Raw genomic sequence first — 15,076 nt, 5'->3', positions numbered from 1 at the left:
GAGGTCTGCAGCTTTGTAGTGACAACTGGCGGCTGCTCTCTGCAACAGGGGAGTGTGGGCAGAGGCCTCATCTGTCTCCACACAAAGCAGAAGTGGGAACTAGTCGAAGGGAGGGGTGGCAAGGGATGCAGGGAGGCAATGGCAAACCAACACATTTGTTAAATGTTTTATTCTGTAATCAAAATAGGCAATACAAACCAGTCGACATAACAAAGATTCATATAAATAACTTTATAAACTTTACGAAGAAAAATACCCGTGAGCATGGAGGCTGGGCTCCTGATGACATAGGGTGGAGACCAACCAGGAAGCTGTTTTTAGGAGGCAGCAGCCCAGTGGCTGAGGGGATAGTCAACTGGGTGTGTGTGGCTACTCTGAAAGGTAAGCCACTCCATAAATAAAACACAACCTTGTTAAAACACTTGTAAAGAGGCCCACTTAGGCCCTGGAGGTCCAGGGTGCTTTTAACAGCCCAGGGGCTTAGCAGAAGTCCTGTTATGGCTGCCTCTGCACCCCCACAGATACTTTGCTCCTCATACATACAGGGCCCTTGGCTCCAAACTAGAGGAGGCTGAGGACTGGCCCAGCAACCAGATAAAACTGAGACGGTTCCTAAATTGGGAGACAAGAAAAACCAGAAAGCGAAGGGTCAAGGCTCTAGAGAAACACAAAACACCAGAAAACACCCAACACTTTATCTCAGTGCTGACCCACACTAGGTGCGCCAAATTCTCAAGGTCAGAGCAGGAAAAAGGAAATCCTCCTAACCCCAAATGAGAGGCACACCTCGGAGGACTGGCTATGGACCCCAGCCTTAGGAAGGAGTGAGCAGAGACAGCTGCCCCGTGGTCTTACGGAGGAAACTTCTGCCCAGCCCGGGAACAGAAAGCAACCAGAGTCTGAGCTAGAGGACCCGAGCACATGCCCACACGCCCTAAGTTCTAGGGACAGACAGGGTACCTAGGAAGTTTCCTGTAAAAGACAGCACAGCAGGCCGAGGAGCTCTGCTATAGCCCCCAAGCCAGTCATCACAGTAGGGGCTTTGCTGAGGGTAGAAAACCCTGAGCCCCTGTGGGAACAACAGCCCTGAGGAAGGAGGTACCTGAGAAAACCCAGAAAGCCAGCTGAGTTCCCAGGAAGTCTGATACAAGGGGCCTGAGAATTCTCAAAAGGTTGCTACTCCTACTTAACCCTTTAGGCCTCTCTTAATAGAGAGAGCATCAGTAGGAACAAGGTATGGATAGGAATGAACATGGATCCATCCTGGAGGGTGGAGGGGAGGCAAGCAGCCTGTTTGCTCCTCATCTCAGGTTAGAACTGGGAACAACTTGTGAGGATGTTATCAGTTGAAATCTGCAAAAGGTTAATTAGTAACTCAGCCTTTAAGAGTGACTTAAGATAACAGGCAAACATAACCCAATAAGGCAAAGCCAGGGCACAGCAAAACAGGCAGGCTTCTCACAACCCTGGCCCCGGTGCAGGCTCTCTCCCCTCTGGGTGCAGCAGCGGAAGGCAGAACTGTCAGGGAAGGAACCTTCTGGCAAGGCTAGCAGCAGCCTAGGTCCTCCCTGGCACTCCTCACTGTGTGGCACAGTTTTCTCCCATGTCCTGGGCATATCTGTCTGACAGGCTGGTCCTTAAGTCCTCAATGTCATGGCGCAGCTGTTGAGCCTCTTCGAGTTTCCTCCGGATCACATCTGGCTTCTGCAGGTCTAGCTGCATCGTCCCTGGGTGCTGGGTGGCTGAGGAGGAATTTCACTAGTGTTAGCAAATGAGGTGATGGAACCATTCCTAAGAATGGGCAGAACGACAGCAGTTCATACGGCTCGGTGTCTCAGGGTCCAGCTTCCCATCACCACTGAGGACGGAGCCAGGGCCCTGCACATACTAAGGTCCCTACCACAAGCTACAGCCCCAAACTTAGGAGACAATGGTTTCAATCTCTCGCTGCCACCCTGACAAAAATGTCCACCAGGCAGCCTGAAAGCAGGCTGTCAGAGGAATAAAGGGGGCAAGGGAGACAGGGAGACTGCTAGTGGCCCTGGGTGTATAGTTTGGAAAGATAAGAGACCTGAAGATCCAGAGGTGAAAGGCATGTTGCTGTTGCTGTTTTTTTCCCTCTCTCTCCTTTCCCCGCCTCCCCTCTCTCTCCACTTTTACAGAACAAACTGGGATCATTTGTTGCCTAAGGCTGGATTTCTGTTTGTCCTCCATGGAAGCACCCTCTAGGGAGGCCTGTTGGTGAAACACTTCTAGCACACTTTGACAACTCCCACCAGGCAGCGGCCAGGCCTATGCGCCTGGTCCACAGTTACTATGAGAGCAGCCACACGGGGTGGATGGTCAGAGAGCGGAGCCCTTTGATGACTCACAGTGAATGCCTAGGAGCAGAGAGAGGTTAGGGTTGTGGCCCTGGGCCCTCTGGGTCACAATGCTGCAGACAGCTTGCAAATCGTGAAGGCAACTGGCCAGTTCCTGATGCAGCTCAGATGCCAGCTGGGCCGCGTCTGGTGAAGATGAGGCCCCCGGCTGGGCCTGGCGCAGGTGCTCTTGCAGCGTCAGATTCTTCTCAATCAGGTCCTGGTTTTGCACTGAGAGCTAAGCAAACAAATGATAAACTGATTAAGACCCAAAGAGGGCCAGAGGAAGTGTGTATTCGAATGTATATGGATGTGAATGTGTGTGGAAGAGAAATGGAGTCACAGACAATGTCCGTTGTTACCCACACAGGCTTGGTGCCATGTTCCTCAACCCCTGTCCCCCTCTACAAACACTAGCTCCTCCTGTGTGTAGGCTGAGCCCAGGCCCTTAGGGATCCAGCACTGGAGAGGAAATGATTCCTCAGCAGGATCTGAGTCATCGGCCTCCAGGTTTCGGTCCAGGAACCAGAGAAGATGCTCCCACCCCCTAGGAACGCTATCTGAAGCCAGTCCTCAGCCAGCTCTGTCAGCCAGGCTATTAGAGACGGCTTAATGTGAACAGTGAAATCTGAGGAGACACTGGTTTCAATCTCTCCCTGCCACCCTGACAAAAGTGGCCACCAGCAGCCTGATAACAGGCTGTCAGAGGAATAAAGGGGGCAAGGGAGACAGGGAGACTGCTAGTGGCCCTGGGTGTGTCGATGAGAAAGATAAGAAACCTGAAGATCCAGAGCTGAAAGGCATCTTGCCTCCACTCCTTTTTTGAGACATGGTCACATAGACCAGTTTGGCCTCAAACATCACTGAGGACGTCCTTGAACTTTTGATCCTCCTGTCTCCACCTTTTCCAAGTTTGGGAGTTACAAGTATAAACCACTACCCCCTGTTTATAGCTCAAGGCTTCATGCATGCAAGACAAGTATTCTACCAAGTGAGCTATATCCCCAACCCTTCATTTGTTTGTTTGTTACAGAGTAGCCCTGGCTGGCCCAGAACACACTGTGTAAACCAGACAGACTACCTCTTCCGGGGAGGTGACGGGTCTAGCACTCTACACTTGAAGCTCTCACTGTGGTCGATAGGCTTTCCTATACAGAGCAGCTCCTAATGTAAGGTTGGCTTCGCCTTCCCTCATCCTGAGAGCTTAACACACCCACACCCACAGCCACCTCAATTCTCTGCCCTTCACGCACACTGGGCCATATAACAGCCCTAGTTCTGGGAGATGTCTTCCTAGGTACTTGGCCCGTGAGCTCAGTGGGCCTTACTGACAGCTCTATTCACTCCATGATACCACCCCATCCTCATTCCTTTTGGGGCTGTGTGTGAGACAGCCTGGAGCTCAGTCTCAGCCTCCCAACTGCTGGAATTATATGTGTACAAGCCCTACTCATCAGCTTTCTTATCTCTCCCGCCAATGTCACAAACCCGTGGCTGCAGGGAAGACTGAGGAGGGAGGGAGAAAAGGAGGGGCTCCTACCTCTGAAAAGCATTCCTGGGTGATTATGGCCACTCTAAGACAAGCCTAGGCTTTTAACATGAAGGAAAATACAAGGCTACTGCCCATCCCTCTGCTAAGGCGCTTACATTCCTTTCCACTCTTGGAAGGGAAGGATGGGGTGGGCAAAGGGAGAAATCAGATCTGTGGAGGCTCTGAGGGCCCGGCCAGTGCTTACCTCCTTCATGGCTGTGCGCATCTGCTGCAGGGCCGTCTCCCTCCGCTGGGCCTCCTCTCTCAGGGCCTGGCTTATCCCTTCTTCTTGTGCCAGTTCTTGCTTTTGGCTCTAAAGACCACATGGCAAGATGTTGTACAGAACACACCAAGAGTAACAAGTCTGACTTGCATGCTGTCACCTGTCACCTAAGCTACACAATGAAGTGCACCCACCACGGCGGCTCTAAGGGCTGTGGGAGAAGGGCTGAGAGCCACACTTCCCACTTACAGCACAGCACGCTTCTCCGTCTTCCTGATGCCGCGCCCTCCAATACAGTTCCTCATGGTGTGGTGACCCCAACCATATAGTTATTTTCATTTTTACTTCATAACTGTAATTTAATTTTGCTACAGTTATGAATCATAAATATCTGTGTTTTCTAACAGTCTTAGACAACTCCTGTGAAAAGGAGGTCGCGTTCCACAGGCTGAGAACCACTGATCAAAACTCTTCCACTCAATAAGCCACTGACAACTAAAACCCTGGCATTTTCAATGCTCACCAGGTGTGACTCCTTCCTGACAAGAACTGAAGCAAGAACTACAGAGGCACAGCTGTAAGGGCAGGCCTGCAGCCTGGAGCTCCCCTCCGTGCATTTCAACAGTTTGGTGTGAAGCCCTTTTATTTTCTGCATATACATGTGTGTGCTGCATGTGCATGCTTGCACATGTTCATTCTGTATGGAGGCCAGGGGTTAATGGGTCTTTTCCTGATTTCTCTTCACGTTGTCTACTGAGGAAAGGTCTTCACTTGAGCCCAGTGCTGACCAGTCAGCTAGGCTAGTTAACTAGTTGCTCCAGGGATCCTGCATCTGGCTCTGACTCCTAGCACTGGATTGATTATGAGTGGGTTACCTTACTCACCCAGCATTTACACGGCTGCTCTCATCTTGACACACAGCAAAGTGCTGTCCTCACTAATCCACATGCCCTTGTAAAACCTGAGTCTATTCCACTCGAGATTTCTCAGAGAATAAATTAATGAACACTACTACTGTGGCTGAAAAGAGGAATCAGGAGTTATGCTTGCGCTGCACGGCTCTCTGCTATTCCTTCCGTCCCTACTCCTGTCAGTCACTGATTCCTTCTAGGTGTTTCTTCCATCTGTCTCCCTACACCTCACTAGACTGTCTGCTGCCTCTTTAGAGGCTGTCATTCTTCTCGCTGAGCCTGAACAGTAGCCTCCCCATCCCACACACTACATTCACGTTCTAATAAGATTCCTATTGCCCAGTAAAGATTACAAGTTAACATGGCAGGGGGCTGAAGAGATGGCTCACAGTTAAAAACACTTGCTGTTCTTACAGAGGACCTGGGTTTGATTCCCAGCACACATGTGTCAGAGCCATCTAGAAAAGGGTAAGACATGCAAGTGAGTTTTCTGGAGATGACCAACTGTTTTTCATGGCTTTTGATGAGTGAGCTCTGAGATGCAAGGTCACCAGAGACTTCATCCCAGGATTGCTTCTTGCTGCAGATATGCCTTTCCTGTCACTATTACATCATTACACAGCCTAATGATTCCTGGGCGTCAGCCTACCCTATTGGGCATATTTTCTGAAGATCAACATGAAGATGTATTCTCATGGACTAAGGCTGTATAGACAAATTGATGATTTCACAATTTCTGATAATGATTTTACAGAACTCATAAATTGCTACAAGTAATCTCAATGGAGAACAAAGCTACAAACAGAGCTCTGTAAACTCTCATGTGTCATGGGCTAATTGCACTAGGATAAGAAAACAGGCTTGAGACAATTTTCATCAAGGCAAAACATTCATTCTAAGTCTGGTCCAAGGATGAAGCCACAGGTGTGCACTGTGATAAACAAGGCCATGTGAAACTGTTGCTTTGAACTTATAATGAGCTTATAGAAGGAAACACTGCTCTGAACTTGCTATGGACATCCTTCTCTAACTCCCCTTGTGTGTAACGTTTTGTCTGTGAAGTAATTTTATAAGGAACTTTTGTGTTAACAAGGTATAAGAAGGCCAGAGAGAAGAAATAAAGTATGGCATTTGGGGCTTAGCCCCATCTACCAAGTGTGTGTATGTGTGTGTGTGTGTGTGTCTGTACATACATACATGTGTAGGTGTAATGTGTATGTATATAAGTATGCATAAACACTTGTGGAATTACTGAGACAGATGGTCAGGCCCAGTCAGGGTCTGTGTCTGTGTGTGCTTGGATTCTCTCTTTATTCCTCTTCTTTCCTCTCTGGCTCACAAAGCATTAAGGAACTTCAAGCCTCTCCCCTGGCCAGGGAGGGAGGGGCCCTTGATACAGAGAGAAACTAAGCCTTTTTTCTAATTCCCGTGCTGCTATAAGCTGGAGTCAAATTACCAGAAGCCAGAGGCTTTTGGCTTTATAATAGCAAAGAAAAATTACCAAAGGAAGAGAAAAATTACCAAAATTGTGCAGCTTTTGGCTACACAAGAGCAAAGAGTTAAGGACAGAAGAATTACCAAAAGTAAGTAGCTTTTGGCCACAGAGCAGCAAAGAGTTAAAGAATTGTCAAAGATAAAGCAGCTTCGGCCTCAATCACTGACTCCATACACCTCTGCTGCCTTCCTGGGGAAACTGGGTGCCAGGATAAGCCCCAGCACACACGGCAGTTCACAACCATCTGTAGCTACAGTTCCAGGGAAACTGACACCCCTCTGACCTCTGTGGGCACCAGGCACATACGTGGAACACACACATGGAACACATACATACATGCAGGCAAGGTAAAATAGAAAACTAAAAATAGATGCTAACTGTAGGATAGAGAAGGCCTTCCCGTACCCTCTATGCTCAGCTCTCCCTCCCTTCCTTAAACTCAGCCTAGGCATGCACTGCGTAAGGATGCTCTGCTCAACGGTGGACTGCGGAAGGCAATGAGGGCCTGTCAGAGAGAGTCTAGTGATCAAGTGTCTTAGTAGTCCACTCTGTGATGTTCACGAAGATGGAATCATCTAGCTGCACGTTTCAACATGTCTCCTCACTGTGCATGCTGTAGTTCACGAGCATCCAAGTGTTTGCAGTTTCCTGTTTAAACTATGTGCGTCCTCACCTTGATGTAGGATTCCACTACTGTCCTAGTCAGCTCCTCTTTGCCTGGCGAATGCCTCATCATTCATCCTCAGGATCTTCAGAAACTTGGACTTGACCTCCCCTCCTCCCACTGACTCTCCTGAATTCACCCCTCCTCCCAAGGTAAGAGCCCACTCTCAGAAAACCGTTATTATATCTGTCATCTCAACAAAATGGGAGGCACAGAAATAGCAAACAAGAAGCAGATCCTATGGCCGAGAAGGGCCGGGAAGTTAAGCCTGCTCCTGCTCACCTGGACTTGGGAGTGCAGCTGCTCCATCTTCAGCTGTTGCCTCTCCACTATCTGCAAGGCAAAGTTATCAAGAAAGGCTACAAGCACAAGGCTGATGTGACGACCCCAGACCACCTATGCCCTATATGAGACCAGGGTGAGGACTCGTTGGCACAACCTAAGAAATGTCACTCAGACTCCTGATCTTCGTTGACTGTGCTCTGGTCGTACTAGAGGGTTACAGAGGAATGCAATAGACCGGCACCTAATGACTGCAGGTCAGTGGAAGGAACTCCCAGTACACGTTCTTCAAAAGCACAAATTCAGTGAGTGGCTCTCCCTATCCAGGGCAACCTACAATGGGTATGGGGTTAGAGCTTTGGTCACAATGACTATTCTAGGAGAGACTCTCAAAAGTGTCAGCTTTCTGTGCCTCAAGAGCTTATGTAGTTAGTCTCTGAACCATTTTTGGGTGGTTTTTGCTAATCTATCTCCCAGCAAGTTACTGGATCTCTATTATTTGCTGAGTTGAGAAACTGAGCCACCTCCCCAGTGCTAACATTTTGATGAACATTAGCAGTTTCTCTAGGACCTGAACCATGGCCACAGTGCACCTGGGAGTCAGTATACCCTTCTGGTTCGTTTGATGGGCATGTTGCCTGTAACTTCTGTGTATATTCTTGATAAGCAATCTGCCTGTGATAAGACCGAATATCTAAAATGTGAACTTACTACACAAGGCTGACTTCTCAGAAGAGATAAAAGCTCTTTCAATCAGACCCTGGGTAGCTTAAGACCAGGAACTCCTGGTTCCTTCCCAGTATAAAATCTCTTCTTCCCTCCCAGCCTACCCAGGCCAGACTCAGAAACCCTAGTCACCTTTAGGAGGGAATCACGTTCCTTCTGCTGGGATTCCATTTCCACTTTGAGGCTTCCTCCACTGCCTTCCTCCATAGACTGTTCATCGTGAAAGCTGAAAGAGAACTTCTTCTTGTAGAACTATGAAATCACAAGCATTGTGGCTTTTGTTTTTAAATTTTATTTACTTAATGTATGAGTGCTCTGCTGCATATACATTCCCATGCCAGAAGCCAGCATCTGATCCCCTATAGATGGCTGTGAGCCACCACCTGGTTGCTGGGAATTGAACTCCACCTCTATGGAAGAGCAGCCAGTGCTTCTAACTGCTCAGTCATCTCTCCAGCCCCCACTGTGACTTTTAACTCTTGGTTCTACTACTTTCTATGTCTTTGAAGCAAAATAGTAACACCCTCCTACCCACACCTGAGGATCATGTGACACAGGGTGCTCCTGCCAGATGATATTCAAATTCAGTTTTCTTTACCAGGAGCCAGAATCTATCTGCACAATATATCATTGACTCTGTATTTGCCAAAGGCTCTTGTATTCTGTTTTCATATTAAAAAAAGAAATAAAATTTGAGCTGGATGGTAGTAGCGCATGTCTTAAACCCCATCACTTGGGAGTCAGAGGCAGGTGGATCTCTGTGAGTTTGAGGCCAGCCTGGTCTACAGAGTAAGTTCCAGGACAGCCAGAACTACACAGAGAAACCCTGTCTCAAAAAACAAAAGCAAAAAAAAAAAAAAAAAAAAAAATTTTAAAATCAAAATATAAAAATTAAAAAATTGAACAAGAACTCTTTTAGCTGGGCGTGGTGGTATAAATCTAGCATATCCCCTCCCCCACTAAAAACCAAACAAAAAGGGCTGGAGAGATGGCTCAGTGGTTAAGAGCACTGACTGCTTTTCCAGAGATCCTGAGTTCAATTCCCAGCAATCACATGGTGGCTCACAACCATCTGTAATGGGATCCGATGCCCTCTTCTGGTGTGTTTGAAGACAGTGACAGTGTACTCATATACATAAAATAAATAAATCTGTAAAAACAAACAAACACCCCCAAATCAATTCTGAGCTGATAAAGATAAGATAGATTCATGTTTCTGGTAGCCTTCAGCTTACAGAGTCAAAATGTGGATAATCCCTAGGCCTTAGCACCAAGATTCACTTCTGAAAATATAGATGGTTTCATTTCCTATGTAACAAACTATTTTCATTGTTTTGAGACAGTATTGTAGAGTGAAAAATTATAAGACCATCGTATGAAATATACGTAGACTTTTTCTTTGCCTGTAGACCTGAGCAGAAAAAGTGCAAGTTCCAGAACTCGGAACTGAAAATAAGATTTCAGGCCTTCACTGCCCCGTCCAGGTGGAGGACATTATCCCTGAGTCAGAGGACACTTGCTGGATTACATTCCTCAAGCCTCAGGGAGTAGACCCACCTGTGGGTGGGAAAAGCCCAAAGCAGGAAGACACATTCCTGACCACAGAGAAAGACACAAGTCACCTAGGTGGGGCTATAGCCGAAACAAGTGAAAAATAGTTAACCTGAAATAGTTGGTAATGACAGGGTAGGGCACAGTGACATGGTAAAACTACATTTTTGAGAAGAATGAGTGTGCAGAGTGATTTTCACATGACTTTAAATCATTTAGGGTGAATTCCTCTGAAATGTTCCATTGTTCTTGGTTACCCCCCTCCCCCTTTGAGGTTTTCCCAGTGTTACAGCCTGCTGATGTTCAAAATTTGTAAAACAACCAATCATGTGTAACCGTGCGAAAATGCAACCAATCATGTGTAACCACGCAAAAATTCCTTCCTTTCCCCACCCCATGCTATAAAAGAAAACCGTCAGTTTGCTGGCCTTTTGTCAAAATTCTGTTCCTGCGTGGATGAGCAGTTTGGCCTTGGCTAGCCAACTTTCTAATAAACCTCTGCTAATTGCATCCAGGTATGGTGTCTTAGAGTTTGTGGGTGGTCACAACTTCCCGAGACTTGAGTAAGGGTCTCCCGAGTTTGGGGGGTCTTCAGTATCACTATATAGCCTTAGCTGGCCTGGAACTACGTAGAGTAACGTAGCCTTAAACTCATAAAGATCTGCCTGCCTCTGCCTCCCAAGTGCAACTGCTTTGATTAAAGGTCTGGGACAGCACACCAGGCTCTCAGGGATTGTTTTAAGCACTGGGATGGGCTCTCCCAATCATACTATGATCCCCCAGCTACACTACAAAGATAAATTCCCTGCTCATAAATAACTTTCAATTCAAAGAAAACAAAGGTCTTAGAAGGGGTTTTCACATTCACTCAAAATGAACACTGTGAAACACACAAGAGTTAACACTGCACCAGAAGCAAATTCCCTCCTTGCCCACGTCCACAGGCATTACCTGTGTCTAGCAGAGGAGACTTCTGCTTCTCTCTGTCTCAGACTTTCCAGCTGATCCTCCTTCTCTCTGCAGGTTGCCTGGGTGTCCTCCAACAGAGTTTCCAGCTCAGCCACTCTCTCTTGCAGTTCTGTGTTCTTTAACTCAGCATCCTTAAGCTAGGAGACAGGACCCCATGCTTAGCCAGAATGAGTAGCTATCTCAACATGTGAATTTCTGAAGCTGGGTGTAATGGCACACGCCTTTAATCCCAGCAAGAGGCAGTTGAACTCTGAGTTCAAGCCAGTTTGCTGTACACAGTGAGTTCTAGACCAGCCAGGGCTTTTCTATGAGACCTTGTTTTTCCCAGAAACAAACCAAGTTGGGCATGGTGGTGCAGGCCTTTAATCCCAGCACTCAGAAGGCTGAGGCAAGGTAATCTCTCTTAGTTTGAGGCCAGTCTGTTCTACATAGTGAGTTCCAGGACAGCCAGGACTACATAGAGAGACTGTGTCTCAATTGAAAAAAGAAAATGCATCCAGTTGTAAATCTAGCTAGACATGACTCCTTTGGGATATTCCTTTCAAGAACTCAGGGATAATGAGAGCGTCCCCTCACGCTGCTCCTCCCTGCTTACTCCCGGTATAGCCAGAGTCTGCTGCTACCTGCTCGGTCTGTTTCTGATGATCTTCTAGGGTGGGCAGGTCAGCTAGATAGCGCTCCAAGGTTTCAATACGCTGCTGCTTCTCCCGGTTCTGCTCTGACTCCTTCTGACATTTCTTTTTCAAATTATTGATATGTTTATCACGACCTTTGACCTAGTGAAAGAAACATCACATCTGTTTTATTTATTCCTCTAAGGCTATCAACATTTTTCAATGACTGCTGTCTCTACCCTTGATCAGCAAGTGACAGGCAGATCTACTTTAAAATGGTTTCTAAAGTAAATTGTTTGAAAAAATTGCCAGAAATTCTCCGGGGAAGAACCATAAAGTTGTCATGACTGTGTCTTTAATTGAAGGAGAAATAAAAGCATAAAGGGCTGAGAGCACAAGTGGATTAAGCATCTTTCATTGAAAAAGGGCTGTTTTCAGAAATCTTGAACCTGACTGACTTGGATGGATAGCAAACAAATCAAAATCCCTTAAATAAAAATTTGACTTTATTTAAAACAAAACAAAACTGGTATCTGGGCTGGAGAGATGAGTTAAGAGCTGCTCTTGCAGAGGACCCAGCACTGTCGTGATGGCTCACAACTATCAGTATGTCCAGCTGAGGGAATCTGGTACCCTCTTCTGGGCCCCAAGAGTACTACATGTATGTGGCACACTGGCATACTTGTAGGCAAAACACAGGTATGCATTAAAAACAAACTGGTGCTGCTGTGACATAATCATCTGTATGATACGGTACACTCTTTAAGAGGAATGGCTATTTCTATGGACTAGATTCATTTTGTTAAATTATCCTATCCTTAAAGCACTGAATTCTCAGCAGGAATTCAATAGTGTTGTTTCTTTGGCTTATAAATAACGAAGCTGGGAGAACAAAACAAAAACAAACCAGGAAAATGGAAGCAGATAACTTCTGTCAGAGCAGAGACTGCCCTCACTCTTCCCCAAGGTCATGACAGCAGTAAGTGCAGTCTGTAAGAATGACTTCATCTCAGATCTAGGAGGGAACCATCAAGCTCTGAAGCTGTGCTTCCTACACTGCAGTTTGTACTAGAATCACCGGGAAGTTTAATGAAAAATGACAAAAAATCAATTCTAGATTGAAAGCCAAAAAAAAAAAAAAAAAAAAAAAAAAAAAAGTGATCACAATAAAAATAAAATATTAAAAAAAAAAAAAAAAAAGACAAGCTGGGCGTGGTACTGCACTCAGGCAGGAATCAAGGCTGGCAGATCTTCTTGAGTTTGAGGCTGGCAAGGTTACACAGGAAGATCTTATCTCAAAAAAAAAAAAAGTAAGAAAAGAGACAAAAGTAGGTGGCCTATGTGTGGTAATCTACACAGACACTCTCAGTTTGTATAATTCTCAGCACCTAAGAGGACTGTCTCCAGTTTGAGGCCAACCTGGATTTCATGGTGAAGGCTAGATTAGTCAAGACCACACAGCAAAGGCCATTATCTCCAAACAGTGGATCCGCCCGGGGGTCAGGTGTGTGTGTGTGTGTGTGTGTGAATCATCTTGGTAGGTGAGAGTATAGTTTTTCTAAAGGACCTCAGTTCCTCACGTCTGGTTCCTAGCACTCACATCAAGCAGGTCACAACCACCTGTAACTCCATCTCTAGAGTTATCTAACACCTTGTACACACACACACACACAGAGGCACACACATACATATGCACAGATGCAAAACAGTAAGACCAAAACCATATAAAAAATCCAGGGCTGCCTGAACAGGCTGGCTCACCAGTTAACAGAGCACCCATGTCAGGCTGCTCACCCCCTCCTGTAACTCCAGTTTCAGAAGACCCAATGCAGGAGGAACCCTCACATATATGGCATATACTAACACACATAAATAAAACTAAAATCTTTAAAATAAAATATGTGATATATTTTGTAAAGACTTATTTATTTATATGAGTACACTATAGCCGTCTTCAGACACACCAGAAGAGGGCATCAGATCCCATTACAGATGGTTGGGAATTGAACTCAGGACCTCTGGAAGAACAGTCAGTGCCATTAACTGCTGAGCCATCATCTCTCCAGCCCTGTATGTGGTATTTTAACTTGCTTTCAAAAGATGAAAGTATACATTGAGCAATGCGTTACTCACGGCAGAAAATTTACAGCCACTGTGGAAGTTACGGACAACTCACAAGAGCCTCTGTGTTTGAAGCACAGGACCTCTGGAGTCAGGTCTCAAATACAGACCTGAAAATTCAGGGAATCCATCTCAACACAAGTTAGTCACCTTCATGTGTACTTTTCCAACAAGAAACTTCATCTATACATCTGACTGGTCAAACGAGAGCATCCTTGGCGAGGGAGAGGGTGAAGTACAGGGCTGAAGACGAGTGTGAATAAAAATCTGTACAACCCAAGACTCTAAGCCCTGTTGGCTATCAGCATTGAGAACCCAAAAGCCAAGCTTTTCTCTTTTTCTTCAATTTAAATTTTATTTTTTAAATATATTTTTAAATGTATTTAATGTCTTTTTATGTATGTGAGTACATTGTCCTCAGACACACCAGAAAAGGGCATCGGATCCCATTACAGATAATTGTGAGCCACCATGTGGTTGCGGGAATTGAACTCAGGACCTCTGGAAGAGCAGTCAGTGCTCTTAATTGCTAATCCATCTCTCCAGCCCCTTTATTTTTGTTTTTTAGTGACAGGTTCTCACTATGTTGCCTTAGTTGGGCTAGAACTTGCTATACAGACCAGGCTGGCCACAAACTCACAGAACTATGCCTGCCTCAGCCTCCTGAGTGCTAGGATTAAAGTCATGTACCACTGTGCCTGGCATTTCCCCCCTTTTAAATGGTTACTGTGTCTGTGTATGGTGTGTGAGGGTACCCGTGGCATATGTGTGGAGGTCAAGGGAGAACTTTCAGGAGTTGTTTTTCTCCTTCCAATGTGGGAACTTTTTAGCAGGAAGTCTTTTACTCACTGACTTAATAGGACTGAGAACCATTGAGGAGATAATCTTTTTGCCTTGTTTGTGAAGAAGGATTTATCTAGATTAGGTTACTTGAGGTGGAAAAACCCAACCCACATGTGGGTGGTGTCACACATGGGCTGGAGTCTTGGACTGAGTAAAGGGCAAAAGAAAGCCTGCTGTGGCAGCAGCAGGTTTCCATGAAATCAAGGCCAGTGGCTCAATGGGTGAAGGCTCTTGCCACCAACTCTGATGACCTGAGTTCAATTCCCAGGACCCACACAATGAAAGGAGAGAGAACCAATTCCCACGGTGCCCTCTGTGTACTTGCCCCACATGAACAAGTAGAATTTAAAGAAGGAAGCACTGGCTGGGTGGTGGTGGCCAGCATTCAGGAGGATGAGGCAGTGTGAGGCTGGCCTGATCTAATTAGGAGTTCCAGGACTCTACAGTGCTACACAGTGAGAGCCTGTTTCAAAACTCAAACAAGGCAGCACTGCTGGAATCGAGTCTTATACAACTAGCCTAGCGCTCAGTTAGTCCCCGAGGAATACTTCTGGAGAAGCTGTAAGTTAGAGCACCAACAGAAACCCATGATTTTAAAGTCCTTCCCCAATGGTGACAAATTTTCTCCTAAGGAGTTAGTTCTAAGAGCACTGACAAACTCACAATCTAGCTGCAAGCATGAAATCTGTCTCCACTTTTCAGAAGGGTGAAGAAATACCAGACTGAATGGAGTTAGGTTTACCCCAGGCACTTAAACCTCTTGCTACGAGCCATCTGTTACATCTG

The 15,076-nt window shown here is 46.2% G+C and overlaps 1 protein-coding gene across 1 annotated transcript in view; it reads right to left on the bottom strand.

The window, feature by feature from the left end:
• Window positions 1-150: 150 nt before the first annotated feature.
• Cep85 (centrosomal protein 85) overlaps window positions 151-15,076 on the bottom strand; it is a 42,879-nt gene continuing 27,953 nt past the window's right edge. Inside the window, exons 8-14 of the mRNA XM_034503209.1 lie at window positions 11,336-11,488; window positions 10,695-10,849; window positions 8,325-8,418; window positions 7,467-7,517; window positions 4,097-4,204; window positions 2,373-2,598; window positions 151-1,742 (exon numbers count right to left, since the gene is read on the bottom strand). Coding sequence (XP_034359100.1) covers window positions 1,579-1,742; window positions 2,373-2,598; window positions 4,097-4,204; window positions 7,467-7,517; window positions 8,325-8,418; window positions 10,695-10,849; window positions 11,336-11,488 — 951 coding nt within the window. The 3' untranslated portion in view covers window positions 151-1,578. The remainder of the gene's footprint in view (window positions 1,743-2,372; window positions 2,599-4,096; window positions 4,205-7,466; window positions 7,518-8,324; window positions 8,419-10,694; window positions 10,850-11,335; window positions 11,489-15,076) is intronic.

Source organism: Arvicanthis niloticus, chromosome 5, assembly GCF_011762505.2.
Source record: "Arvicanthis niloticus isolate mArvNil1 chromosome 5, mArvNil1.pat.X, whole genome shotgun sequence".
NCBI lineage: Eukaryota > Metazoa > Chordata > Mammalia > Rodentia > Muridae > Arvicanthis > Arvicanthis niloticus.
Note: the sequence above shows the minus strand (reverse complement) of the source record. Positions and strands in the feature narration are given on the sequence as shown.